Here is a 27,907-nt window from a genome sequence, read left to right as displayed (position 1 = left end):
CGTTCTTCTCATTTTTCTAAAGACCGAAAACTCGTCGAATTGCAACGAAGCCTGCAGTAAGATCGGTGAGGGATTTTTCCCCCAGCTATTTGTTCAGCCTGTGGCAATCATACGTCGATTCTGAAAGACACGCGGTGATTGGATGGCGTTTGTGCAAAGGATGAAGCAAGATTTGCGCACCCGCTTCGCCCGAGGACGTGCGTGGACTTGAATCAGAAGGAGTTTGCGTAATATGAATAGTTACGTTCAGTGAGTAAAGAGGGCTTTATTCAGCTGGCGTCAGGATGAAGCCATGACATGATACAATATGTATATATTTTGGAAGTAAAGTGACACCGACTGCATTCTAGCCAGACTAGTACTGTTTCTATTGAGTGTTTCCAGTTCCGACTTGCTTGCCAGGGCGACCCGGGAGTGGGAAACTAAATGGATGGCAATGCACAGCCGACGAGCGTGCGTGTGCTGTAAACTTGACACGCTAGCGCCCTCTGCTGTAAATATGTCATTTGCGTCAAGAAATCTCGTAATCGGCTGGAGGTCATTTCAGCCACACGGCTAGCTAGCTAGCAAACTACACATTTTGAACTATAATTGCCGAAATTGTCACCCAACATCAAGGTTGCCAGCAAGTAATTTGTTGGTCGTAACTCTATTGGGAGTAATGTCGCATTCATCTTCAGGATTTACAGACATGTCGCAGCAATACGACGGGGCACAGCCCGAACAGGTGAGTTACTGTACGCATGGACAACTGTCTGCTAGCTATTTAGCTAGCTAAGGAACCTACCTCATACTACAGTCACGATCACATAGACGTGTTTAAGAGTCATGGAAAGAAAAACAGATAACTCAGTTACACCCGTCTGTAATCCCTTAAACAGCCAGAGAGAGGAAGCTGAAGACAAATGTAGTTATGCTAGCTGGCTAGCTAACTAGGTAGTCTACCATTTCTGTGCACAGGTCCAGAAAACAAGCCTCGTTCTGTAGCAAGTAAAATTAGTACAATGTATTTTGATGAACACCTTAGCTATTCTTATATCTTATAGTTTTCGGATAAGGCCGATCATTGTTGTGCATGCGAAAGTTGGAGAACTATCCATGTCAGGAAATACACGTATTCAGAGTGGGCAATACAACTGATGTTTCAACAGAATCCAGCGCTTACGGCAGGCTACGTACCTACGGAGGAAGAGAAACGAGTCTTTAAAGAATGCAACCAAGAAAGCTTCATGTACAGATGTAAGTTTAAATGTTTATGAACAAGACTGATATGTGGACGAATATGTCACTCACAGACGTTAATTCGTTAGTTTCGCATCGTCCCTTGCCCTCAACTTGTATCTGGGTCTCCGGTTTTATAACGCACACTTCTAACTGACGCCATCGTGATGCTAGATGGTGAATAGAAGGAATCGGTGTAAGTTTTGTCATTTTATACGTTGGAAGGATGCGGTATTTTAGTTCTAATGACAACACTTTTCATTCCCAGCTCTGCCGTTCTCTGCAGTGGCAGTGGGAGTAACGCAGGTGCTTGTTGCCAAAGGTAAGTGGTCGTGATTGTCTGTCATCTCCTCAATCCACTCTCCTGCATCAGCCCTCTAATCATTCATTTAACTTTATTTGCAGACTCAAGGTCCAGATAGAAAAATACACATAACATATTACAAGAGGGGTACACACAAACATAAATACATACAGACATACTGGCTACCACATATTACATAAGGGGAACATACAAAACATACACACATACATACAAATATACATATAGCTCATACATATGCACAACAATTAAAACAGGTATATATGCGTGTTCCAGAGTTTGGAGGTATATCTGGTATCACTAAGTGCAGGGTTGGTTAAGGCGGTTAAAATGGTATTCTTTGACTCTGTTAATCGGCACATAAATCTGTACATAAAATTCCTCAGCACAGCATGGAAGGTGGGAACATTATTCGTAAAAAAAAAAAAGGCTAATCCACCTGTTACTTTTAGGAGTCCACCTAATCCACCTGTTACTTTTAGGAGTCCACCTAATCCACCTGTTACTTTTAGGAGTCCTCGCACCCTCGCCACGCTTCGGGTCCTTGCCGAAAATAATTTGTGAGTAATACATTTAAAAAAAGAACAATGTATTAATTTAGCAGACACTTTTTATCCAAATCAACGTAATTTCTTTTTTTATGTTCTAGTTGCTGGGATGGTTGGGTATATAGGAGGGAAGATTTCCTATGCAAAGGTATGCCAGGAGAAGTTCAAAAACCTGGAGAATTCACCACTGGGTGAAGCATTGAGACAAGGGCGTCGTCAGATACCCCAACAGTAAGTCCTATGTCCAAATGAGAACACATTTCAGCCATCAATCTCTCAAAGCAACGATTGCTTGCCCGTGTTGTCCTATGAACCTCTGTAAAGTGATTGGATCTTCAGGTGTACCTTGTGTTTTTTCATTGGCCCCAGGTTGGCTCCTCAGACCCAATCAGAGATGGGAGATCCCCAGCAGGCTGCCTATGTCCCTATTCCTGCCTCAGACTCCTTCAGCAATGACCTCTCCTCGGCCTATCAGCCGCCTGCATTCAGCGACTCCGCCCCCTCGGCACCTGGTGATGACATAATCAACCCTCCAGGTAGAGACCTGAGAGTTCTGATGGCTGGCGTACTGACAACATGTCAGATTGATGACAACACCCAGTACTCTCAGCTAATCTGAGATTAAATCAGTTTAACACTCATCACCATGTAATAAGGATAATAATAAGGTATTTATTTAATAATAATAATAATAATGTAAGATATTGATTTGGCAGAAATGTTTATACAAAGTGAATGGAGGGGAAGGGGTTTGAACCTCTTGATCTGCAGTCAAGTGCTCTAACCACAGAGCTGTACCTCTCTCCACTCGTCGTATGTCCTCATTCGGGTTCTCATCCTGGTTCTCATCCGGGTTCTCTTCTGTTCTCAGCACCGTCGTACCTGGAGGACGAAGGCCCCAGGAGGGACCCTGTTCTGTATGAGAACCTCCGCAGCCGGAACCGAGAGCACTACGAGGTCAACATGACCCAGAAGGCCGACGCTTCTCTGCAGCCTCGGGCAGGGCGGGCTGACCCCCAGGGAGAAGGTGGGTCTGGGGGTGGGGGGAGGGAGAAGGTGGGTCTGGGGGTGGGGGGAGGGAGAAGGTGGGGGTGGGGGGAGGGAGAAGGTGGGTCTGGGGGTGGGGGGAGGGAGAAGGTGGGTCTGGGGGTGGGGGGAGGGAGAAGGTGGGTCTGGGGGTGGGGGGAGGGAGAAGGTGGGTCTGGGGGTGGGGGAATATCGGTCTGGTGGGGTTAACTGTTATATACAGTCACATTATAGATGACATATAATGACATCTTAAATCGAAACTGTATAAGATCAAATGTATAGTGTAAGTGTACACTGTAGTCATCTTGTGTCATGTACCAGGCAGGTTGGAGTAACACTGTGTTCATCTTCTCTTGTGTTCACAGTGAAAAAGAACAAGTATGGAGACACATGGGATGAGTGAGTGTGTGTGTTAAAGAGAGAGGAGAGGGAGCGAGTTTGTGTTAGAGAGAGGGAGCAGTTGAGAGAGGAAATGTGAGTGTGTGTCTGTTAGAGAAAGTGTTTTAAGGAGAGAGGAGAGTGCTGAGCGTGTATTAAGGAGAGCGTGAGTGTGTGTTAAAGAAAGTGCGTGTGTGTGAAGGAGAGGGAAAGAGCAGGAGTAGGTTCTCCAGACCCTCAGAATGGCTGCTTTGTCATCTTGGGTCATGTGATCCTCTCCAGACACCAGTCAGTACCTGATCACCTGTACTGTGTTCATGTCATAATGTGATGCTGCTTAATAAACCAAATTGGTTTAGCCTAGTCGGCTGTCCTTGTTTCTGTAATCAGGGTTGTTTGAAACATACACATACTGACTAGTTTACACATGTGTTTTACAAAAGAAATGTGCAGCAATATTTACTTTACTGATGTCACAGGTTCTTCATACAGGCTGATAGTTCTTTTTTTTTTTTGCCAACAAGAATTATTTAAAAACAGATGCATTAATGCAGAGAGAGTAGGACTTACTTTAAAGCAGATCTGAGTGAAGTATAAGAAAGGGGTGATGTAGCCTGAAAGTCCCTCTAGTGGCAGATGTATGCATTTCCAGGCTACCATGAGCAACATTTCTACATTGATATTTTATTCCTTTTTCTGAAGCTTTTATTCGAAACATACAAATGGTGCATATAGAAAGTATGGTAAATTTGCAATCTGTAATTGGCGTGTTGGTTCAGTACGTGTTTATTACAACATTAGAATCATATGGGGTCCTCCAGCAGTCTGTCATGTCTGAAATCGAATGAGAAGAAGATCAAGACCTGTGTGTGTGTAAGTCAGATAGAGAGCAACAGTGAGTGTGTGTCAAAGCGAGTGCAAGCGCGTGTGTTCACCTCTAGCTTTGTGCTGTTTCTGTGGGAGGGCTTGGCGCCTCTTTTTTCTTGCACTCCTCACACACATGAGGGCAGCGCCTGTGAGGGGAGAGACGGTTAGTTACCGTTAGCTCAGAGTTCTGTTACTATGGGGGACGAGTTACCGCTGGCCCCATGATATCAACCTTGATATATTCAACCTAAGCCAGGGTGTTAGCCGGCAACAGAACCAGCCCCTCACCTGTGTCCTGGCCAGCCGGGGCCAAAACCACGACCTCCGAACCCTGGGCCGAACCCTGGGCCGAACCCTGGGCCGTCTTCAGAACCAGGGAACGGGCCGAGTCTCTGGAACTTCTCCCTGCAGGTTCCGACGTAGGAAGCCTTGCCCACCGCATAGCCCAGGATCCCCGCCACTAGGGGCAAAGGTCAAACCGTAAACATGGACTGACAGAGGTCACAACAAATTATCCCACCTACCTCCCCAGTCTCGCCCCATCCCCCCCCCACACACCTCCCTCTGTCTTCCCCCCTGTGTCTTCCCCCAGGACTCACCTGCTAGTTTGGGGAAGGGACCAAACCTCTTGGAGGTGTTCCAGATTCCTGGAGGAACAGATTAGAGCTTGAAGGGATTCGTGTTCATGCTGTTCAGCTCTGTGTGGGCGGTGGAGTCTTACCCTGGTAGAGGAGTCCTCCAGTGACGGCCATGCTTCCCAGAGACGCAGGCAGAGCTGCAATAGAGAAGGAGAGCATCATAAACGTGTTTATGAGGAGAAAAATATTATAAACATGTTTATGAGAAGGATATTATACACATGTTTATGAGAAGAATGTGATTAACGTGTTTGAGGAGCAGAATGTCAGAAGAATATTATAAACGTGTTTATGAGGAGAACATTATCAACATGTTTATGGTTATGTATTTAATTATCAAATGTTTTCATCCAAAGCGATGTACAGGGGAAAGCAAAATGTACCCCACATCTCCACATGTTAACAACATGTTGAGAACATAATAAGAATATGTTAAAAGCTTGTGTTCTGCCACCCAGAAGTATCTTGGTGCCTATTGTTTACAAGCATTCTGAAATGCCCTATACAATTCCTGAAATTCAGTTATGGGTTTTGATTTTGGTGTGCCCAAAATTTGCTTGGGGCCACTCCCAACACAGCTCTCCCGTTGCCCCCAACCTTGAGTGTGGTTCTCTGACCTTCCTGTCCGCCTGTGCTGTCGCCGCGCTCTCTCCAGCCTCGGAGCTCATGGTGGCTGGTCTCTGGAGTCGTTTCCTTGCCTCTTGGATCAGATCTACGTCCAGCTGAAGTGAACTTCGGAGTCCTGTCTGCTTCTTAGCCCTCCGCCATCTGAAGGTCCCTGGTTGGATCCTCCTTCACCCCACCCCAACTGTAAACAAAGAGGCCCTGCCTACAAGGAGGGCTGGTGAAATAACTTGTAACACACCTCCCCCTCTCTCTCTCAACACACTCTCCACCCACCTCTCTCGCTCTACATCTTTCGCTTTGTCTTTGATTTCATTATAGCTCATGGTGACACACCTACTATGAGTTGACTGCCTTTCAGAGCCTTACCTCTGGCCTACCTTTGGCCCCCTCCCTCCTCTCGTTCACCAAGATAAAAATGTCATTATGACTTCTAAATTCTACTACTACAACTACTTCAATTTCCGACTATAATATATTCTAATTGTTTATTTATCACTCAACTTTAAGCTAGCTGAGCAAGCTCTGTTTATTTAATTTTTCCTAATTCGAAGTCCCTGGCACTTCATGGTTGTAGGGTTGGGATCTTACAACCACAGAATGCGAGGTCTGTTTTTAGCAATAGGCAGAGTAAATCCTGAAGTTATGCAAATGAACGCATTCACTGAACTGTCGTGAAAGATTAAACAAATCAACTCATGCAGAAAATAATTATTCAGAGAGACTTTAACTTAGAAAAAAAAAACTTAGTGTCAAGAAATAAAATGATGATATACACCAAACCAAAACGTCATCAATGCAGACCAATCACCTTTCACAACAACGGAGTCGCATGACTGAAGGCAGGGTACGCCACAGAAGAAATGTGTGTGGGCGTGTCCCTCTGAGAAGACCGAGCAATGGGGATCCGTCGTGGGCTGGTTTTTGGTATTGCACGAGGAGATTCACAATATTGACGTTTGTAGGTAAGTTTTCTAGCCAATGAGCAACGGCAGGGGGACGGTCTCCTTGACAACTTTGATCTGTCACGTTCAAACAGGGAAGGGTCTTAAATTCTTTGTCCAAATCCTTGCTACATGACAGCCATGTCAGCCAATCAGCGAGACGCCGGGCGCGGTCAATGAGTCCGTCTTCAACCCGAAATCATCTACGGTCATACGTTACGTTAACAAGTCCCGCCTCCTGGCCGGTCTGCGGACTTCACACAGACAGTTGAGTGTTTCATAAAAATGCACTCTGATGCGGCAAGTAAGTATAATTGTGGCTTTGGTGTTTTTGTACGCGCAATGATGTTAGCACGTAGATCACAACCATGATTTGCCCCTACCTGATGCATGGCTTGTGTGTGGCTGCTGTACGGCGAGTAGACCCTCTCATGGTGCCAGACAATCTGTTTATCGAGTAGCCTAGTGGTATGGATATCTTGAGTGCTATTGCCATTCTCTTTGTAGTTTCCTACGTTGTCTTGGGGTGACAACAAAGGAGGTATTCTGTATTATGTTATTGTTGTGGAACGCACTTTTGGTGACTTCTTAGTATGATAATAACAACGTTTATGCCTCACTGTTCACGTGGATAAAGTAAAAGCAACATTATTTGTACCAGGTTTATGTGCGTATGGACCTTATTGACGCATGCCAGTTTGTTGAAACTGCAAAGCAACTTCGATTTATACGCACTGATATTATGTGACATTAAATAGGTCAGATTTCGAGCCAACTGCGGAAAATTAGAGTATGAAAATCGTGACGCAGTTGTGTAAAATTTCTGTCGATGCGTGCCACATTGGGTTCTTGAACCGTTCGTCATCCGCAGAGGAGGATAACAGAGACTTTGACACATTTACATGTGGTTTTATATGCTATGTACCATTTTTGTTACATTGTTATATGCATTCATCAGTTTGGTGAGTGTCAGGAGAGGGGTGCTGAAAGAAATTATTTATTTTTTGGAAGTATGGGTATTGTAGTTTAATTATTTGGTCCTTGTATAAGAGAACCATGGCCATCACATAAGAAATGAACTACAACGTCCATGTTTCCAGCTACTCTCTAGATACTTTGTAAACTCATTGCAAGTTGTGCGTCTCTAATGCTATTTTAGGTATGCAGGGAGTGGGGTCTCAACGGCCTGTCGTCGATCTGAACATTTGGAACGATTTTAAAACGATGACGTTGGGTGACACTTAGTACGCAAATAAATAAGATTGGTGGCATTTGATTCTTGGTTAGAGGGAGTAGGCGAGGCAGTAATTTGCCGTCCGGTCTCCCGTCCTGCAATGGTGCAGTCAAGCTGGTCATCCCGGTAGAGACGTCGGGCCCCAGTAGCGGCGATCAGGTCGGTTGTACACGACCAGGCTAGGCTGCCTGCTATTAACCCGGTCCTTCCACAGACTATATTAGTCTCCTGCTGTGACGTCACTCAATCCTTACATTTACGTAGACGATGCTGTAAGAGATATTTCTGTTGCTGTTTTTAGCCCTTCTAAGAAACAGCCATGAGAGACAGAGACAGAGAGAGAAGAGGGGGAGTGAGAAGAGTGTTAACCCCCCACTGCCATTACCATGGGGACCCCACAAAACCTCAGTTCATACATATACTGGTTAAGGTAGTGCTTCAGGGTCAAAGGGAACACAGCTGATGTAGAGCCTGTGTGAGTGGGCATGAGCAGCTGACCCAGTGTTGGCTGACACCTAGAGCTCTGAATTGTGTTCACCCTCCTCCCTTCTTATCGGCTTTTTTTTATCCCGCAGGTTTTCAGCTCAACTCCCATCTGTCTCCTCTAGCCAGCATCCACAGCATCTACCACACCCTCCACAGACTGGTAAACTACCCCACACAGTCCTCACCCCACAGCATCTACCACACCCTCCACAGACTGGTAAACTACCCCACACATTCCTCACCCCACAGCATCTACCACACCCTACAAAGGCTGGTAAACTACCCCACACAGTCCTCACCCCACAGCATCTACCACACCCTCCACAGACTGGTAAACTACCCCACACAGTCCTCATCCCACAGCATCTACCACACCCTCCACAGACTGGTAAACTACCCCACACACTCCTCACCGCACACACCTACCACACCCTCCACAGGCTGGTTAACTACTTCACACACCTACCACACTCTCCACAGGCTGATAAACTAACCCACACACTCCTCACCCCTGTACATCTACCACACCCTCTATAGGCTGGCAAACTACCCAGCCAGTGCTTAGTGTAGTAGCCTATAGTGTACTGTATTAGAGTAGAATAGAATAGTCTAGTTGTGTAGTGTGTGAGCAGCTGTTTTAGATGTGTCTCTCCACAGAATCTAACAGAGGAGGTTGGACAGGACAGTCACTCCTCAGGTACTGAACCCACCTGACTCCCCTACACACACCTGACCCACCCTACTCAGACACACGCAAATACACGTACATACCTGACCCACCCTATACACACACACACCTAACCCACCGTACACACACACACCTGACCCACACTCACACACATGCATATCAATTCACACATACTGGCACATACACACACATCCACATGCAGACACACACCTATTCATACACACACAGTCACACATTCAAGATGTTAAAACAAGTTGTTGGTGTCTCTGTGATACTGTGTGTCGGGTGTCATCAATGTGATACAGTAGCTCTCTAAACAGCTGTCTATACCCCCTCGCCCCCCCAGCCTGCCGTTCCAGAGCCATGCCCCCCAGGAAAAAGAGGAGACCCACAGCCGGAGATGACTTGACAGCTAAAAAGAGCCGCCATGACAGGTAACACCTAGCAACCAGGTACCCCCTTGTCACCTAGCAACCAAGTAGCCCACACCCACAGCTGGATGGCCACCTTGCAACCAGGAACCCCCCATCGCCTAGCAACCAAGTAGTCCCCTACCCCTGCCGCCAGGTCTCCTAGCAAACAGGTAGCACCCTCTCACAGCCGGGCGGCTACCTAGCAACCCGGTAACCCCCGTTGCCTAGAAACCAGGTAGCCTCCATCCCCCGCCGCATAGCAACCAGGTAGTGGAGTTGAATGTGAGAGAAGGTGTCTAACCTGGTCTGTAACAGTGTGTTCCCTCCTGCAGTCTTCTCAGGAAGCATGAGGCCCCCCAGATCAGGGAGCAGGAAAGCTTCTCCAGTAAGAGATGTCTGGAGTGGTTCTACGAGTACGCAGGTGAGACGCTGCTGTGGCCTCCTGGGAAGGTGTCTGTGTGTGTGTGTTGTTCAGAGTATTTGTTTGAGTGTGTGTGTGTCGGATCTTTGTTGTTCTATATGTGTGTTCTGTGTTGTTTTATGTGTGTGTGTGTTTGCAGGCTGTGACGATGCAGTGGGTCCAGAAGGGATGGAGAAGTTCTGTGAGGACATCGGAGTGGAACCAGAAAATGTAAGAAACCCGTAAACCTCTGCTGTACGTCCATAGGTGTGTCTGTGATGGAGATCTGTAGGTCTGTGTTGTAGTTCTGTGTGTGCAGATAGTGATGGTGGTTCTGGTTCTATGGGCAGGTGGTGATGCTGGTTCTGGCCTGGAAGCTGGATGCTCAGAGTATGGGCTACTTCACCCTGCAGGAGTGGCTTAAAGGCATGGGCTCCTTACAGTAAGCCTGTCTGTCTTAATTTATGTGTGTGCACAGGGTATGTGTATGTGTACAGGGGTATGTGAGGGTCAATATGTGTGTGGGGTTGAATGTGTGTGTGTGTGTGAGTCAGTGTTTGTGTGTGGGTCAATCTGTGTATGGACAAGTGAGTGTGTGAATGTCTGAGTCTTTATTTTCTGGTCATGTGACTGTGTAGCGTGTCTAAGATGGCTGTCTCCTGGCCAGGTGTGACTCCACAGAGAGGCTGAGGAACACTCTAGACTACCTGAGATCCATGCTGAATGACAATACAAGCTTCAAGCTCATCTACCGATACGCCTTCGATTTTGCCAGGGTGAGTGGGGCGCAGACAGATCCCAAAAACACTGTGCCTGGTAGCTGAGATGTGGTTACTATGCACTGTGCCTGGTAGCTGAGATGTGGTTACTATGCACTGTGCCTGGTAGCTGAGATGTGGTTACTATGCACTGTGCCTGGTAGCTGAGATGTGGTTACTATGCACTGTGCCTGGTAGCTGAGATGTGGTTACTATGCACTGTGCCTGGTAGCTGAGATGTGGTTACTATGCACTGTGCCTGGTAGCTGAGATGTGGTTACTATGCACTGTGCCTGGTAGCTGAGATGTGGTTACTATGCACTGTGTCTGAAGACTAATATGTGGTTACTATGCACTGTGCCTGGTAGCTGAGATGTGGTTACTATGCACTGTGCCTGGTAGCTGAGATGTGGTTACTATGCACTGTGCCTGGTAGCTGAGATGTGGTTACTATGCACTGTGTCTGAAGGCTAATATGTGGTTACTATGCACTGTGCCTGGTAGCTGAGATGTGGTTACTATGCACTGTGCCTGGTAGCTGAGATGTGGTTACTATGCACTGTGCCTGGTAGCTGAGATGTGGTTACTATGCACTGTGCCTGGTAGCTGAGATGTTGTTACTATGCACTGTGCCTGGTATCTAAAATGTGGTTTCCCCCAGGAAAAGGACCAGAGGAGTTTGGACTTGAACACAGCCAAGTGCATGCTGGGATTGCTACTGGGGAAGACATGGCCACTGTTCCCTGTGTTCAATCAGTTCCTGGAGGTGGGGAGTCTCACACATGCACACACACACACACACCTATTGTGGTATTAGTGTGTGTCCCAGCAGTGTGTGTGTGTGTGTGTGCGTGCGTGCTCCTGTGTATGTGTGTCTCCCAACAGCAATCCAAGTACAAGGTGATCAATAAGGACCAGTGGTGCAACGTTCTGGAGTTCAGCAGAACCATCAACCTGGACCTCAGTAACTATGACGAGGACGGAGCCTGTGAGTCAACAGTCACACACACACACCCCGCCATCCTCATGCACACACACACACCCTCAAACGCATGCACACACATATACTCACCTCCTGATCCTCAGTGTGTTGTGTGTTGCAGGGCCCGTGTTGCTGGATGAGTTTGTGGAGTGGTACAAGGAGAGGGATATGTCCTAGTCCTGCAGCAACAACAACAGCTCTTAAGAAACTACAACCACAGAGTAAACAAACAACATGGACTAGCTGCATGTGGGCAGTGGATGGGGGTGGGACGGGGGTGGGGGGTGGGACGGGGGTGGGGGGCCTGAAAGGGCCATGGCAGAGACAACAACCACCTCTGGAAAACCATTTCCTTACCAGTGTTGCATTGTGGGAGGAGAACCCATGGTCAGCTGGGACGCTGCTTCACTGTGAAGTGTGTGATGATACCATCAGCCCTCGGCCCAGCTGGGAGGCTGTCCTAAACCAGGGCTCTTGGACCCGGGAACATCTGAATATTGTAGAACCGTGTTGGACTCCCATCTGTGCTTGTCCTCCATAAATGACAATAACCCTCATTTTGTATAGTTTCAGAGTGTTTGAGATGGGATTCTTGGAGAAGCACACTGTGTCAAATGGCTGAGGTCAGGGGTCCAGGGTCGGGTGTGTTTACAGTCGTCCTGTGATAATTGAGCCTAGTTTCCCGCCCTTTTCTCTGAGCAGGGCGGGGCTTATCTACCCCCCCAGGATTGGCTCGACCTCGCACCACTAAACCAATCAGATTGCTGCTGACAAACTCTTATTACGGCACAGCGGCAGCCCCCGCCAACCAGCACTCATTGGTCACATGACCATCTGATGTATCCATGGCAACGCTGTGGTGATAGTAAGAGAGTTTCTTGTGCCTCAAAAATATGGAAGTCACTTTACGTATTCAACTTGCATATAAACTTGCAACACACACACATGCACACACACACATGCACAGATACGCATGCATATACACACACACACACACGTGCACACAAACACTCAGTGGTCAGGTATAGATTCAGGATGTTGGGACTGTGTTCAGAGCTAAAATGCAGCTTGTTTGTTTCTATCTTTGTATCTAGCAAACGTCTTCCCTAGTTCGCTGGAGTTGTCGTCTTCTCACTCATTAGTCTCCTGCTCCCTCGTCCCCTGCTTCCTAGTCTGCTCATCCTGAGTCGTCTCCTTCTCCCTCCTCTTCGTCTCACTCACTAGTTTCCTGCTCCCTGGTCCCTTCCTCCCTGGTCTCCTCCTCCCTGGTCTCCTCCTTACTGGTCTCCTTCTTCCTGGTCTCCTCCTCCCTAGTCCCCCTCCCCCTCTCCCCTCAAGGCTGTAGGTCCTATGAGGATGAGCAGAGCAGCATGGGTGCAGCGCCAGCACCACCAGCCAGAGGTGGGCCCAGCCCCTCAGACGTCTAGTTGTAGCATGATGTTGATGCTATGCTAGCCAGGTTTAGCATGGTGTTTATGCTACGCAAGCTAGGTTTAGCATGGTGTTAATGCTGTGCTAGCTAGGTGTAGCATGATGTTGATGCTATGCTAGCCAGGTTTAGCATGGTGTTTATGCTATGCTGGCTAGGTGTAGCATGGTGTTTATGCTATGCTAGCTAGGTTAAGCATGGTGTTAATGTTGTGCTAGCTTGGTGTAGCATGGTGTTGATGCTATGAGAGCTAGGTGTAGCATGGTGTTCATGCTACGCTGTTCTGCTAGCATCATGTAACGTCCTATTAACACTCGTATAAACTTTAGTCTCTGACTGTGATGTGATGCTGAACCGTTTTAAGGGTGGGAATAATTGCATGCTCGCTCCATCAGAGCCTTCTGTGAATGGATGAGATTTTTTGTTTTGTACAGGAATTTGTGCTGAATTGTTGCTGTGTTTCATATGATGTCCTCACTTATGTCTTAGTACACACCTGAAAACCACAACTGTGGACGTTAACACATAACACACCTCTCTCGCTCTCTTCCTTCCTCTCTCCAACTCTCACCTTCAACATTCTCTCTCTTTCTCTCTCTCATGCACATCCAATTTCCCCCACTCTTTGTAAGCATTAGTGTTTACATCGTCAGACTAGCCACCACCCCACCTGTCAGGACTGTCAAGGAGCTGACCTGTAGAAGCTGGAGCCAGCTGTAGGACTGCTCACTAATCACTTGCACAGAGACTAACTCTGAGCTGTCCGGTCACTCCAGGAGGGACGAGCAGTTACGTTGTCCAGGCTGTAAATACAGTGTGTACAGTATGTATGTGTGTGTTTTCACTGTAACCTATCTCTCTATACAGATATAAAGGGGTTTATTAACTTAAATGGTTGTTTTGTATTTTGTCTTCCTTGCAGTTTTGATCTGTTTTTAAACATTTTTTTAAAGATTAACTACACACCCCAATTTCAAGCCAAATACCCATGATGCAACTTCGACACAAACTTCACCAACACAACGTGGATATTGTTTATGTTAATAATTTATCAAGTCATAGACGTGATCACATCAGTAAGGCAGTGCTGTTTGACAAATACTGTCTTCTATTGGTTTGTGTATCTTGACAAAGTACTGTATCAATACAAATATACATGATGATTAGAGAAGGTTATGGAATGCATTAGTAGGACTAACATTTTTGTTATCTCTCAGACGTAATTTAGTACTGTTTACAAAAGATATAATCGGGTTATAAAAATAACTGTTGATAGTTTACAGAGTAAGGAGAGTAGCATTCTGGGATTGTAATAAAATGTAAATCAAAATATCTCCATGTCCGTCCATCAATACCGAAATTAATTTTCTCAATGAGGAGAGTGTATTGATGTTACATAATCAAATGACACTGATACACAGAGTGGGAGGGCTCTAGGACGGAACCCAACCCGACCCCCATCAGACGTCTGTCTGCTGTTGGTCTCCCCCAGGACTGGTGGGAGTCACGGTGTCCAAGGTAACGCTATGGTAGGGGTGTGTGGAGTGGTAGGCAGAGCTGAAGGAAGAGGTGGAATTATTGTATGATGACAAACGAGAAGCAGGTTTGATGTCTTCCTCACGGTATTTGGTGCTTGTGGGTCTCCATGTGTTCTCATCTGTCAGATGAGATGAGTTGTCCAAGTGGATGTTGAGAGCTCTCCTAGGAGTGAAGGATACAGGAACACCTCCAACACTGAAAGATGAGTCATGATTGTCTGAAACCTTAGTTTGTTCTCTGGTCTCATCCTCACTGTCGCTGGAGGAAGAGGCAGGTGGAGGTGTTCTGGGGATCTCAGGTGGAGTTTCCTGGGGTACCTGAATGTCCAGATGTCTCCAGGTCTGGGAAGAACTTCTATCTTCTCCCTGGTATTTGGTGCTTGTGGGTCTACATGCTTTTTCTTCTGTGCTCAGCTGAGTTGAACTGTCCAAGTGGATGTTGATAGCTCTCCTAGGAGCAAGGGACATTTTCACACCTCCAACACTGAAAGGTGAGTCCTTATCGTACTTAGTTTGTCTGTTAATCTGTTCGCTAGTTTCGTCCTCGCTGTCACTGGAGGAAGAGGCAGGTGGAGGTGTTCTGGGGATCTCAAGTGCAGAAGACAATTTGATATCCTCTTCCTGGTATCTGGTGCTTGTGGGTCTCCATCCAATTTCATCTGTCCTAAGATTAGATGAGTTGTCCAAGTGGATGTTGAGAGCTCTCCTAGGTGCAAAGGACACAGGAACACCTCCAACACTGAAAGATGAGTCACGATTCTCTGGAACCTTAGTTTGTTCTCTGGTCTCATCCTCACTGTCGCTGGAGGAAGAGGCAGGTGGAGGTGTTCTGGGGATCTCAGGTGGAGTTTCCTGGGGTACCTGAATGTCCAGATGTCTCCAGGTCTGGGAAGAACTTCTATCTTCTCCCTGGTATTTGGTGCTTGTGGGTCTACATGCTTTTTCTTCTGTGCTCAGCTGAGTTGAACTGTCCAAGTGGATGTTGATAGCTCTCCTAGGAGCAAGGGACATTTTCACACCTCCAACACTGAAAGGTGAGTCCTTATCGTACTTAGTTTGTCTGTTAATCTGTTCGCTAGTTTCGTCCTCGCTGTCACTGGAGGAAGAGGCAGGTGGAGGTGTTCTGGGGATCTCAAGAGCAGAAGACAATTTGATATCCTCTTCCTGGTATCTGGTGCTTGTGGGTCTCCATCCAATTTCATCTGTCCTAAGATTAGATGAGTTGTCCAAGTGGATGTTGAGAGCTCTCCTAGGTGCAAAGGACACAGGAACACCTCCAACACTGAAAGATGAGTCACGATTCTCTGGAACCTTAGTTTGTTCTCTGGTCTCATCCTCACTGTCGCTGGAGGAAGAGGCAGGTGGAGGTGTTCTGGGGATCTCAGGTGGAGAAGCAGATTTGATTTCCTGTTCCTGGTATTTGGTGCTTGTGGATCTCCATGCGTATTCATCTGTGTTGCTGGATGAGTTGTCCAAGTGGATGTTGAGAGCTCTCCTCGGAGCTAAGGATACTGGAACACCTCCAACACTGAAAGATGAGTCACGATTAACTGGAACCTTTGTTTGTTTGTTTATGTGTTCGCTAGTTTCTTCCTTACTGTCACTGGATGAGGCAGGTGGTGATTCCTGGGGTGGTTTGGTGTCCAGTCGTCCCCAGGTCTGGGAAAAACTTCTATCTTCTACTTGGTATTTAGTGCTGTTGGATCTCCATGCGTTCTGATCTGTGCTGAGCTGAGCTGAGTTGTCCAAGTGAACGTTGAGAGCTCTCCGAGGAGCAAAAGATACTTTCACACTTCCAACACTGAAAGGTGAGTCACAACCTGTAGTTTGTTCTCTGGTCTCGTCCTCACTGTCACTGGAGGAAGAGGCAGGTGGAGGTGTTCTGGGGATCTCAGGTGGAGGAGCAGGTTTGATTTCCGGTTCCTGGTATTTGGTGCTTGTGGATCTCCATGCATTTTCAGCTGTGCTTAACTGAGATGATTTGTCCAAGTGGATGTTGAGAGCTCTCCTAGGAGTGAAGGATACAGGAACACCTCCGACACTGAAAGATGAGTCACGATTCTCTGGATCCTTAGTTTTTTCTCTGGTCTCATCCTCACTGTCGCTGGATGAAGAGGGTACAGTTTTGTCAAATGACAATTGAGAAGCAGCCCTGATTTGGTGGTCTTGGTATTTAGTGCTGGTGGACCTCCATGCGGACTGATCTGTGCTTAACTGAGATGATTTGTCCAAGTGGATGTTGAGAGCTCTCCTAGGTGCGAAGGATACAGGAACACCTCCGACACTGAAAGATGAGTCACGATTCTCTGGAACCTTAGTTTGTTCTCTGGTCTCATCCTCACTGTCGCTGGAGGAAGAGGCAGGTTGAGGTGTTCTGGGGGTCTCAGGTGGAGAAGCAAATTTGATTTCCTGTTCCTGGTGTTTGGTGCTGGTTGACCTCCATGCTTGCTCATCTCTGCTGCTGGTTGAGTTGTCCAAGTGGATGTTGAGAGCTCTTCTTGGAGCAAAGGATACTGGAACACCTCCAACAGTGAAAGGTGAGTCACAACTGTCTGGAACTTTAGTTTGTCTGTTTATCTGTTCACTTGTTTCTTCCTCACTGTCACTGGATGAAGAGGCAGGTGGAGGTGTTCTGGAGCTCTCAGGTGTGTTCTCCTGAGATACCTTGATATCCAGTCGTCCTTTAAGACCCAGACCAGCCCACCTTGCCACTGGGTCTGGGTGTGGCACGGGGTTAACCTCCTCTTCCTCATCCTCCTCTCGGTTCACCGTGTACTGGGTGTCCTCGCCATCGCTGTTGCTGGACTGGGAGGAGCCAGACGACTCCACCTGCTTGTCACGGAAGCGCTCCTGATCAGCGCCGGCTCTGGGATGGAGGTCGGGTGGTAGCAAGGTGCCGTGTGCCAGCTGTGCATCCTTCACCGCCTCGTCTTTCTCCTCCACTTCCTCTCTCTCCACGTTGACGGTGTACTCCGTGGTTTCACTCTCGCTGCAGACCGAGCTGTCGGAGTGTTTCCTCACGGACCCCGTGGGGAATCCTAAATCACTGTACCGGCCCGAAGCCCCTCGGAAGGAATCTGAAAACTCGAAACTCTCCCCACTGTCGTTGTACTGCTCTGGGTCCTCCCCGACAGCCATCTTGGGCTTCCAGTCAGCGAAAGGCTCAGAGGAGAACCTGGGGACCTCGCTCCCTGCTCCGGGGGAGGGAAGGGTGGAGGCCTGGGTGACGACAGGCGAGGCCACCCTCTGCTGGAGGGGGAGATCTGTCTGAGGTGGGGACAAGGGCTCCCAGGGGTTGTTCTGGGTGACCTGTCCTCTTCGTCCTGGTACGTCTGAACTGTGTGAGGAGTGGGACGAGTGTGATGAGGACTCAGACAGGCGCCCCCTCTCCTCCCCTGGGTCAAGATCAGGGATGGTCTCAAATTCCATGGTGTGACCTCTTAGTGGCTGCTCTCTGTCTGCGCTGGCAGACTCCCGCTCGGAGTTGTTACGTCCCCTGGGTCTCCCTCCTTCCGGGGTCCCTGGAGAGGGTTCCCACTGCAGAGTGTTAGCGTAGACCGCCTCCGTCTCAATTGTGGCATACACCTGGTCGTTCTGTTCGCTGCCAGCCAACGTATCGTAGTACTCCACAGTGCCGGGGTCCCTCAGGCCGCCAGCGGGGCGGCTGAACGATACTCTCCTCTCGCTGTGTCCTCCCTCCTGCTCCTCTTCCTCGTCCGAGTATGCCCCGTTTTCATAGGGACAGTGGGCGTCAAGGGCGGGGCCATTGGTGGAGGAGGAGGGGCTTTGTTTGGGGCGGAGCCTCCTGCAGAGCTTGTCCAGCAGGGGCCTGGCAAGGACACCAAGGATAAAAGCGACAAGGAAGGTGATGAGGACGGAGAGGCAGATGGCCAGTGTCAGGTCTGACTTGGTGGGGGTCTCAAGGGACTTTCCTCCCTCTGCTGCCCCCTGAGGGCGGCTGCCCGACAGTGGGCTCAGTGTCTGCCCTGCCCTGTTCAAGCTCCTGGAGTTTCTGGTCCTTGCTCTTGGACCGGGATCTCTTGTTAAGTGGACATGCACGTCGTACACGGACAGCGCTCTCTCTGGCCCGGACACACACACGTACAACCCGGAATCCTGTGCTGTGATGTCATGGATCAGCAGCCCAGACACGCCCCCAGAGGCCACACCCCTTGGAGTCTGCCATTGTGAACCTGGAACAGGAATTGCGAAATCCAGGAGTTTAAAACTGGGCCTTGTTGTCATGATCATCTCTGTTGTCTGATATTTTAAATTGTACATTTTGGTGTACAATGTAAAATAAATCGTAAAAGCTTGCATCAAATATGATCATTTGTGTATTTATCGAGCCTTTGCCTGAATTTTGACCAAGAAATACATGACTAGGTTGCCAGTGAAAGTTGTGAAAACCTAGGAGGAGTCACCTTGTTGTGAGTCACAGGGCAGCAGAAGCTTCGTCCCCTCCTCCACCATCACTTCCTGGTGCCGCCCCTCACTGGCCCCTACCCTAGAGCAGGATAGCTCTGCCTCCTCCAGCTGCAGCAGCTCTCTGCCTGAGAGGGAGGGGGGCCACGCGCACACTACCCCCCCCCAGTTACGCCGGCCGAGGTCCCGGTCATGGGTCATCCACCTCCGCACGCTGCGCAGGGCGCAGTCACACCTCCAGCTGTTCCCTCGCAGGCTAGCCCCGCCCCCCAGGGCACCCAGCCACAGGTGAGTCGTGGGGGAGAGTGTAGTCAGCAGGTTGAAACTCAGGTCCAGCACCTGGGAGTGGGATGGGTCAAAGGTCATCTCCTGAAGTCATCTGACAGATGTTATTGTTGGACTGGAGTTGAGATATTGTTGTTGTTGCATTGTGCCTGATAGCTGAGATATGCTCTGCACTGTCCCTGGCAAATACAGAACTAGTGTAGCTACCAGATACATACATTTAAGTAGTGCATGTAATAAGTACAGGGAATCCTTGATTTTTGCTTGATGTGGCTATATCGATAAAGTAACTAAAAACTGCAAAACAAATCAAATGTAAATGTAACACAGTGACCATGGGACTCATCAAAATGATACCAGCAGACTGGCCCTGGCCCATTGGTGAGTGTTACCCAAGGCTGGGTCATGTGGGGGTGAATGTTACCCTGTGCTGGAGAGGTGGGGGGTGTGTGTTACCCTGGGCTGGGGCAGGAGGGCAGGTGGGGGTGAGTGTTACCGTGACCTGGTGCAGGTGGGGTTGTGGGGGTGAGTGTTACCGTGACCTGGTGCAGGTGGGGTTGTGGGGGTGAGTGTTACCGTGACCTGGTGCAGGTGGGGTTGTGGGGGTGAGTGTTACCGTGACCTGGTGCAGGTGGGGTTGTGGGGGTGAGTGTTACCGTGAGCTGGGTCATGTGGGGGTGAATGTTACCCTGGGCTGGAGAGGTGGGGGTGTGTGTTACCCTGGGCTGGGGCAGGAGGGAAGGTGAGGCTGTGGGGGTGAGTGTTACCCTGAGCTGGGGCAGGTGTCGGAGGGCCTGGGGATGGAGGATGGAGATGAGGTTGTTCTGCAGGAGCAGCTCTCTCAGATGGGGCAGGTGTCCCAGGTCCTTCTCCCCCACAGAAGAGATCCTGTTGTTGGGGAGATGCAGCACCTGCAGAGCCCTGAGGCCCTTCAGACCTGGAGCACACAAGACAACACGTCATCCACACACCCCACATGACATTCACACACCACTCACAACAGGACACACACGACAGAACACAACACCAGTAACATGGCAGAGAGTCTCCTCTGTGGCTTGAATGTAAACCACAGAGGAATCTGAGGTAATCGCCAGTCATTTGAGGTATGTGAGTAAGATCACCTTTGCACTGCAGGGGAGGGGGACATTCTTGCCTGATAAGAAGTTGCATTAGGACACCTGTCCTTTCATGTCCCTGCCCGCGTGGCTATGGTAACGCCAAACTACATCCTCCCACGACAATGGTCTCTATGGCTACTTCTGCAGCCAGGGTCGGTCTGGGCTGCGGGGATGACATGACTGTAAACACAGCCTGATGGACGTGCTCTTCTCAGCTGAGATGTGGTTATTTTGCGGCTGGACAAATTATTGACTCCGACCAACGAAATACTGTACAACTGTACACTACAGATCCCTGGGATCCTTTCTATATGCACTGCTTTTCAACCCTAGTCTGCCCTAACTAACCCCCCCAACTGTATACAAACTATACTATACTAATCATTACTCAGCTACACCCAGTTATGGACCATTGGAATTCCTGTGGGTTGGCTGAAGATAGTACAATCATTTGTTAAAAAGTTCCTGTTTGTGTGACCACCGAGGTTTAATCATTTCCGAGTGGAGCAAAGTCCTCATTTTGCAGGATGGTTTAGATGGGTGTTTACAGGTGTGCAGCTGTTATCTGGAGCCACCTGATTGTTAATAAATGATAATCACCCACACCACACCGAGGAACAGAGACAGGACCAGGGCCCAAGCATGCTGAGTTGTGGCTACTCTGCATAACACCAACTTACTGAAGATATCGAAGACTGTGGGCCTCATGTACGTACATTCGCAAACGTAGCGTTATTAGCGCCATGGCCAACCCGAAGATTGCGCACGCTGTGATACTTCAGTTTACGTCGTATTTACGGAACCTGCAGGTCATCGGGTAATCAGCGCCTTTCTCCGCCCATTATACCGTACACTGCGAGCATTTAAACGCGCAATTGAATGGGCCCCCTTCTCTCTTTCTATCATGAATCAGCCACCAAAGTCAAAACAGCGATGAATGTTTGAAATGATCCCGATGCCAATATTTGTAATGTAGTGAGGAGTTAAACAACTGCTAGAATGGCTAAATGACTAAATGTAAATGACTAAATGACTAAATGTAAATGTAGAATGGAATGTGAACGCTGAGTCGAAGATTCGATGTAATCTTTGATTTCTTCCAGTAACTGTAATATTGCATGGCTGCTTAATCTGTAACGCGTAATGATTTCGTGTTCACTCAACTCAAAAAGTGTGATCCTTGTGGCAAAAAATACTTTGGCCTATGTCTCCTTCGTCTTGCTCGGGTTACGGTTACCATTTCAACAGGGGGCATATGCGCATCCTGGTTTACGCCTGCTTTTATCAGGCGGAGAATTTTCACCGCAAAATAGAGGTGCGCTTTCACATGCGGTTTTTGTACATACCGCGGAATACATAATTAGGCGCACTTTACGCATCTCCTCCCATCTCTTTATGGGAAACTCCCACTTTCCCATTGACCCTCCCGTGAATGCATATGCATGACACGGAAAAGCGCAATTTGCCATTTTCAGTTCCCGCGACAGGCAGTCTGCGCTTTTCCCTCAGTGCGGCATGTTTGTACATACCTCGCCATGCTTTTACGCGCAAATTGCGAAACAAATACGCCTGAAGTGGGCGCAAAAGCGTTAGTACATGAGGCCCTGTGTGTGTGAGAGAAAGTGTGTAAGTTTGTGAGAGAGGGTATGTTATTGTGTGTGTGCGAGAGAAAGTGTGTAAGTTTGTGAGAGAGGGTATGTTATTGTGTGTGTGCGAGAGAAAGTGTGTACGTTTGTGAGAGAGGGTATGTTATTGTGTGTGTGTGAGAGAAAGTGTGTACGTTTGTGAGAGAGGGTGTGTAAGAGTGTGTTTAAGTGTGTGGTGTGTATGTGCGTGAGAGAGAGTATGTGTGACTCCTGTGTGTGTGAGAGACAGAGAGTGTGACTCACCCCTGGGGAGTCCTTCCAGCAGTAAGTGTGTGAGAGAGAGAGTATGTGAGACTCACCCCTGGGGAGTCCTTCCAGCAGGTTTCTCTCGGCAAAGAGCATCTCCAGGGCGGGGGCCCAGGACTCACACCCCTCCATGCCCCCTGGGGGGCCATGATGAGGGGGTCGGGGCCCCCCTACACACAGCGAGAGGTGTGTGAGGTTGTTGTGTCCCAGCCAGAGCCTCCGGAGTGAGGGCTGGGCCCAGCGCTGTCTGAGGGAGGTCAGGAGGTTATGGGACAGGTCCAGGGAGGAGAGAGAGGCTGGTAGGAGAGGCGCGGCCAGGGAGAGGCCGGCCGTGGAGCAGTTGAGGGTGGGGCCCGGAGTACAGAGGCACGGGCTGGGGCAGGCAGGGGGAGGGGGGCGGCTCTGGACCCCTGAGCAGAGCAGTATTACAGCCAACACCAGCCACACTAAGATCCCCATCTCTGCCTGCCCATGAACGGCCAGCATGAACCAGTGGCAGATTGCAGGTTGTTAGTATTCACCCTGTCAGAGTACATGGTGTTACAGTATATCATATTAGAGTACATAATCAGAGTACTACATGGTTTTAAAGTACATTTAAAAAACACATGATTTTAAACTACATATCAAAGTACATGATTTTAGAGTATGTATTAGAGTTTATGGTGTACATAGTCTACCGATGCACAAACCAAGTTTATTTGAGCTGTTCCACAGCTATTGCACCTGTTACAGCACTGTAGCCATATTGGTCTACTGTGCTACACCATGCATCATAAAACACCTTGTTTGGCTATCGATGGAATTAGGATTGTGGTGGTCATTTGAATTTCCTTTATTTTGAGGCTCATCACAAACCATAACTCACCATGTTGATTTTTTCAAACCAATCCAGTATCTCATCGTTTTTTTTTAACATAAATTGAATAAAATGTAACTCTCTCGGTAATAATCAGAGCACTGTTCAGTTATGTTCTCTTAGAAACAGTAGAAATACAGAAGATGGGACGAGTATTGAACTCACCGTTAAGTATCCAGACTGTGTCCGTCCACAGGTAGCTTGTGACTGTCACCCGGCCCGGGCCCCCCCATCCCCACCCACACCGGGATCAAAGTCTCACAGCCATGTTGACACCCACAAACACACGGATATTCCACTCAATCATTCACGTCTTTGTTAATATCTCACCAGGATTCTGGATTCCTCATTCTAATCTCCCTTTTAACTACCTGTAAATGGACCCATAGCTGCCCTCTGATTGGCTCTTCAAACATCTGATAAGACATTTTTGGAAGTTCCCCACATTGTCATGTACATTGCAGAATGCTTCCGTGTGTGTGTAATGCATTGATGAAGGGTTTATGAAGGGATAATACAGTACTACATCAGAGCACTGTTATTCAAACAGCTTACTGTATTCCTTTATTAAAACAAACATGGGAAATTAAAGTTTCCAAAAGGTTGTGGTTGTGATTTTATAAGAAAATGAATTCCAACATCCAAGTATCCAGTTACTGTAGCATAGAACTACCTGCACATTGTCCTAAACACAACCTCAGAAACATTTCAAAGTGTTTTAAAACAAAAAAAGTCCTTGAAGATCAAGCTTCTGCCACACCGTTTCATATTTATATTGCACTGAATACCTTTCAGTATTACTGGTTTTAAGGAGGAGGCGAATACTGGGCAGTTTCAACACCTACCAAACGATATCTGTTAATAACGATATCAATGAAGATGTAACAATATTTTCTATAACATGGTAAAAGACCAGCACATTTCAAACGCAAACATTTCAAACTCATAACTGTAAGTGCGTTTCAGTAACAAACCGTGATCAATAAATAAAGAATTCCTCAGCTACCTGATGCCCTCTCACACACCAGCCAGCTAACCCCTGCAGACCAGGCAAACAGAGCAGCGACCAGGTGTGTCATGAAACCAGACAGACCGACAAGGTATGTTCATTACTGGTAGCTTACAAAGTTACTTTGCATCGTGCCTGGTTAATACAGACCGTTCCTCGACTCTGGTGTGTTGCTTTGGATAAAAGCGTTTGCTAAATTAATCAAATCTCAAATTAAATTGAGCAACACTGTCCAGTACCAAGGTCCTGTTTCTGCTGTCCACACAGAATGAGGCCCCAAGCGAAAAGATATTATACTTAAAGTGAACTTACAAAGTATAAGCACAAACATATGTACATATATGAAAGTTGTCAACAAGAATTTGAATGCACAAAATCTATATATTTTTGTACACTTCCAATTCCGAAGAACATAAAAAAAATGCATTAAGCACTCATTTAACACATTAAAATTTGATTTAAGTATCCTCTCTTTGCGCTTGGGTAAACACAACAACTCAGAAACAAATATCTTTGGCCAAGCAAACGACACAAACACAACCATGTACATAAACAAGCAACATAGTCAGCCAGACAAACAAAGATGGCACCATCAGAGGGGGAGGGGGTTACATGTGGCTGTGGTAAAACTGCATCCGGGCAACCCAGCCTTGTGATTGGCTGACGGGACAGGATATCCTGTCCAGGGGGGGGGGGGGGGTCAGTGGGCGGTCCCACAGGGGTTGTCAGAGGTCTGGCAGCCCATGTTGGGGTACTTGACACGCACGCGAAACAGTGTGCCGTCGGCACACATGCACAGCTTGTACCTCTCCAGCGCCTCGTCAAAGTACCCGTTCCCCGCCACCTCGGGCATGCGAGACGGACTCACCATGACCGAGCCGTTCAGAGTGATGCTGTTCTCCTGCAGGAGGGGGAGGGGGGGCGGAGGATCCGAGAGGATGAGTGTGTGGAGGGGGAGCGGTGTGTGTGAGAGTGTGAGTTTGTGTATGTATGTATCTATAAGAGTGTGTGTGAATGTGTGAACGTGTGAATGTGTGTGTGTGTGTGTGTGAATGGGGTAGAGAGTGTGTGTGTGTGTGTGTGAATGGGGTAGAGAGTGTGTGTGTGTGAATGGGGGAGAGAGTGTGTGTGTGTTACTCACAGCTCTGAGCTCGATGTCTCCTCCCATCCTGAACTCCACAGTCTTGCCCATGATGTAGACGCCCTCGTTACCTCTGATAATGGCCCGGCCGTCACCTCTGATGGTCAGGTCTGACGACGCGTTGCTGGTGATCTGGAACAGCGTGTTTATGCAATAAAAATGTGTTCATTTGTATAATAATGTGTTCATTTAGCAAATGCTTTTATCCAGTGACATACAGTATGATTATATGCTTCTATAGACCAGCAGAGCTGCGCATATAGACTCAGTATTACAGAGTAGGGACTGGATCTGACCCCTGACCCCTACCCTCTCTGTTGAGGCCTTCTTCACACTGAGCACCTTGACCCCTTTGGGCAGGTGGAACTCATGGTTGTCGAAGTCAGTGCTAAAGTAGGTGTTCTGGGTGCGGGGGTCGGTGAAGGAGATGCCCACGTCACTGCTGATGGAGGTCTTCTCCTTCTCCACACTCAGCTTGGTGGAGCCCTGCTGAAAGACCACCTGGACACACACAAACACACACATACTCATGTGAGCATGTGTCATACTCATACTCAAGTCAGACTTGTGCTGTGATGGATGTATCTGCTAATACGAGAGCGATAAGTAAGAACATGCAATAAATAGTAGCTATGTAGATATATGTTTTTGTGTGCTTATGTCTGTGCGTGTATGTGTGTGTATATATATATATATATATATATATATGTGTGTGTGGTCTCACCGGGTTGTTGTTGCCGGTGATGAGCAGGTCCTGGTCCTTGCGCCCCCCCACGGTGCTCCGGTGAAGCGGCAACACCACGCCCATGTCAGCCTTCTGCTTGAACCTCAGCAGCCCGCTGCCGTGGAACTCCATGCTGTCACACCCGTTCGGCCCGATGCGGATCACCGTCCAGATCACCAGCGTGATCTGCAGAAGCACGTCCACAGAGAAGGTTTGGGATTTGGACACGGTACCTCTGCTTGTTGTTACTGCTGAGTTGCTGTTAGTTTGTCATTTGCTCAGGAAAAAAAGAGTTATGGCTAATAAAAGGCTTTATTTTCAGGCTTCCGCAACAGTGCGCATTAGTAGACTTAGAGAGAATGCAAGATACAAATGTAAACAATGTACAATATTTACCAAATATAAAATAAACCAATATAAAATCAAGCTACTGGGCGGGTACTGGCTGACCAGGAGCTAACAGGACGTCCTGCTTCACTCACAATGAGGTTGATGAGCGCCAGGAGGAAGAGGAGGATTATGATGCAGACGGCCATGTTGCCCTTTCGACCTCGCAGCCCCGTCTTGTGCAGCCGCTCCTCCTCAATGGGAACGTAGCCCGCCTTCAATCAAACCAGATCAAACTTTATTGGTATAGTTCTTTTTACTAGAAAGGTCACAGGGGGCTTGACATGCGTCCACAGAACTGCACCTAAACCAACCTAAGAGAAGATGAGAAGACAAGGAAAAGTACAGGGGGAGTACAGGGCTGGGGAGTACTACAGGGTCAGCATGAACACCTTGAAGTTGCTGTTGTGTTCCTTGTTGGTGGTGCGTCGCTCGATGGCCTTCTCTCTCATTGTCTTCTTCACCGGCCCGTTTGAACTCTCCTGAAAGACATACATTTTATTCATTTCAAACTTTTATCCAGCATCCAGGGCCGACGGCCAGTCCTCTGGTAACACCATGATGAATCCTGTGGTCAATGTGTATTTTATTCCTTTAGCAGACACCTTTATCCAGACCTGACATACAAATCGTGCATGTAAAAAGAACAGTAGAAAATCTAAGATCATTAGTGCATAGACTAGTTATAACAGTAGGCTACTTCAGTGGTCTGTCAGGGAACGTTCTGTATTTACACAGTGCAAACTAATACAGCAAACAGCGCATATATACTTATTCACACTTATTTGGTTTATATAGGCCTCAGTAAGGTGATGAGCCAGTTGTTACATTGTAACGGTCGTATTTTCCTCTTTTATTGACTAGCGCCGCCAGTTGGAAACAGACGCGCGCGCCAAAGGAATGCACACCAGTTAAATGCCCAAGCGCCTGTCAGTCTCTGGGCGCGACTAAAAATAAACTAGAGGCCTAGATACAGTCACAAACGCAAGTTTATGTACTCTTTACTTAAATTCACAAGAACTTATCGTCAAACATGTGTCGGTATTTGATAGTATAATTGGTCAGGGAAAGGAGGAACGTTTGTAACGTTTTTTGTAGCAAGGCAGGCTGTAAACATAGCGAGGGCCAGTGGGCGTATTTATCTGAAGGTAAACGATAAAACTCGCATTGTTTAGTATTTCGAATTCATACTGAGTAAAAATACACTTACAATTCGACCACAGATAAACGAACGTAGAGTACAGAAGACAAAATAACATTTAGAATTGGAAACAGACCTGCTCCGACGCCATGTTGTCCCTCCCTCAGCGCGTTTGACAGCGCGGGCGTCAGAAATAACGGAGGAGGGGACCGGTGTGAGTGAGCCCATATAATAAACCACCGTGTACGCGTTGTAGTGGGCGCGTAATATAGACACTATGAATAGTAACCGTACTTGATAAAAATAAAACAAAAAACAAATTCGTGTTTTTTCAATAGTTTTCTACAACGTAGGCTTTTTACACGCGCAGTTCCCGTGCACGAGAGAGGTGGTTGCTTCCCGTGTCAGCGACCAATGGGAGAGC

The 27,907-nt window shown here is 47.9% G+C and overlaps 5 protein-coding genes across 8 annotated transcripts; 2 read left to right on the top strand and 3 right to left on the bottom strand.

Moving 5' to 3' along the window:
• The first annotated feature begins 481 nt into the window (after window positions 1-481).
• Window positions 482-3,861, top strand: ociad1 (OCIA domain containing 1). Its single transcript, XM_062450400.1, has 8 exons — window positions 482-727; window positions 1,152-1,239; window positions 1,490-1,543; window positions 2,056-2,103; window positions 2,193-2,322; window positions 2,461-2,627; window positions 2,963-3,118; window positions 3,486-3,861. Exons 1-8 carry the CDS (start codon window positions 662-664, stop codon window positions 3,521-3,523), a joined length of 747 nt encoding a protein of 248 aa, XP_062306384.1. The 5' UTR covers window positions 482-661; the 3' UTR covers window positions 3,524-3,861.
• Window positions 3,862-3,974: 113 nt separating this feature from the next.
• On the bottom strand, window positions 3,975-5,953 carry ociad2 (OCIA domain containing 2). Its single transcript, XM_062450121.1, has 7 exons — window positions 5,893-5,953; window positions 5,621-5,755; window positions 5,087-5,140; window positions 4,965-5,012; window positions 4,654-4,825; window positions 4,434-4,511; window positions 3,975-4,332 (listed from the first exon to the last, which is right to left on the bottom strand). The coding sequence occupies exons 1-6, from the start codon at window positions 5,951-5,953 to the stop codon at window positions 4,436-4,438; spliced, it is 546 nt and encodes a 181-aa protein (XP_062306105.1). The 3' UTR covers window positions 3,975-4,332; window positions 4,434-4,435.
• A 770-nt stretch (window positions 5,954-6,723) lies between these two features.
• Window positions 6,724-13,853, top strand: dcun1d4 (DCN1, defective in cullin neddylation 1, domain containing 4 (S. cerevisiae)). 4 transcript variants are annotated; one of them, XM_062450395.1, is made up of 11 exons: window positions 6,724-6,875; window positions 8,381-8,451; window positions 8,949-8,988; window positions 9,326-9,413; window positions 9,725-9,813; window positions 9,953-10,023; window positions 10,143-10,234; window positions 10,460-10,568; window positions 11,212-11,316; window positions 11,436-11,538; window positions 11,654-13,853. In XM_062450395.1, the coding sequence occupies exons 1-11, from the start codon at window positions 6,857-6,859 to the stop codon at window positions 11,707-11,709; spliced, it is 843 nt and encodes a 280-aa protein (XP_062306379.1). In that variant the 5' UTR covers window positions 6,724-6,856; the 3' UTR covers window positions 11,710-13,853. The 4 variants fall into 4 exon arrangements, with proteins under 4 accessions (XP_062306379.1, XP_062306383.1, XP_062306380.1 ...); XM_062450399.1 differs by lacking the exon at window positions 8,949-8,988 and having other exon boundaries at window positions 6,808-6,875; XM_062450396.1 differs by lacking the exons at window positions 6,724-6,875; window positions 8,381-8,451 and adding an exon at window positions 8,640-8,679.
• A 137-nt stretch (window positions 13,854-13,990) lies between these two features.
• Window positions 13,991-23,528, bottom strand: LOC134011001 (dentin sialophosphoprotein). The gene is made up of 5 exons (XM_062450391.1): window positions 23,247-23,528; window positions 22,276-22,744; window positions 19,977-20,146; window positions 18,924-19,263; window positions 13,991-18,692 (listed from the first exon to the last, which is right to left on the bottom strand). Exons 2-5 carry the CDS (start codon window positions 22,706-22,708, stop codon window positions 14,422-14,424), a joined length of 5,214 nt encoding a protein of 1,737 aa, XP_062306375.1. The 5' UTR covers window positions 22,709-22,744; window positions 23,247-23,528; the 3' UTR covers window positions 13,991-14,421.
• An 80-nt stretch (window positions 23,529-23,608) lies between these two features.
• Window positions 23,609-27,762, bottom strand: sgcb (sarcoglycan, beta (dystrophin-associated glycoprotein)). The gene is made up of 7 exons (XM_062450394.1): window positions 27,620-27,762; window positions 26,735-26,824; window positions 26,438-26,557; window positions 25,956-26,141; window positions 25,541-25,732; window positions 25,232-25,363; window positions 23,609-24,991 (listed from the first exon to the last, which is right to left on the bottom strand). Exons 1-7 carry the CDS (start codon window positions 27,632-27,634, stop codon window positions 24,791-24,793), a joined length of 936 nt encoding a protein of 311 aa, XP_062306378.1. The 5' UTR covers window positions 27,635-27,762; the 3' UTR covers window positions 23,609-24,790.
• Between the last annotated feature and the right edge of the window lie 145 nt (window positions 27,763-27,907).

Source organism: Osmerus eperlanus, chromosome 24 (assembly GCF_963692335.1).
Source record: "Osmerus eperlanus chromosome 24, fOsmEpe2.1, whole genome shotgun sequence".
Lineage (NCBI taxonomy): Eukaryota > Metazoa > Chordata > Actinopteri > Osmeriformes > Osmeridae > Osmerus > Osmerus eperlanus.
This window is presented reverse-complemented; position numbering and strand designations above follow the sequence as displayed.

Coding starts and splice junctions, on each gene's coding strand:
- ociad2 (XM_062450121.1), bottom strand. CDS start 5,953: ATGAGCTATAATGAAATCAAAGACAAAGCGAAAGATGTAGAGCGAGAG. Junction 5,756..5,892: donor GCGAGAGAGGTGGGTGGAGA/GTGTGTTGAGAG, acceptor CGGAGGGCTAAG/AAGCAGACAGGACTCCGAAG. Junction 5,141..5,620: donor CAGCACAGGCGGACAGGAAG/GTCAGAGAACCA, acceptor TCTCTATTGCAG/CTCTGCCTGCGTCTCTGGGA.
- ociad1 (XM_062450400.1), top strand. CDS start 662: ATGTCGCATTCATCTTCAGGATTTACAGACATGTCGCAGCAATACGAC. Junction 1,240..1,489: donor AGAAAGCTTCATGTACAGAT/GTAAGTTTAAAT, acceptor TTTCATTCCCAG/CTCTGCCGTTCTCTGCAGTG. Junction 2,628..2,962: donor TGACATAATCAACCCTCCAG/GTAGAGACCTGA, acceptor TTCTGTTCTCAG/CACCGTCGTACCTGGAGGAC.
- LOC134011001 (XM_062450391.1), bottom strand. CDS start 22,708: ATGCTGGCCGTTCATGGGCAGGCAGAGATGGGGATCTTAGTGTGGCTG. Junction 20,147..22,275: donor GCTGGAAGGACTCCCCAGGG/GTGAGTCTCACA, acceptor TGTGTGCTCCAG/GTCTGAAGGGCCTCAGGGCT. Junction 19,264..19,976: donor GACACCTGCCCCAGCTCAGG/GTAACACTCACC, acceptor TCCCACTCCCAG/GTGCTGGACCTGAGTTTCAA.
- sgcb (XM_062450394.1), bottom strand. Junction 25,364..25,540: donor AGAAGGCCTCAACAGAGAGG/GTAGGGGTCAGG, acceptor ACGCTGTTCCAG/ATCACCAGCAACGCGTCGTC. Junction 24,992..25,231: donor GAGACATCGAGCTCAGAGCT/GTGAGTAACACA, acceptor CCCCTCCTGCAG/GAGAACAGCATCACTCTGAA.
- dcun1d4 (XM_062450395.1), top strand. Junction 9,814..9,952: donor GTGGTTCTACGAGTACGCAG/GTGAGACGCTGC, acceptor GTGTGTTTGCAG/GCTGTGACGATGCAGTGGGT. Junction 10,024..10,142: donor TCGGAGTGGAACCAGAAAAT/GTAAGAAACCCG, acceptor TTCTATGGGCAG/GTGGTGATGCTGGTTCTGGC.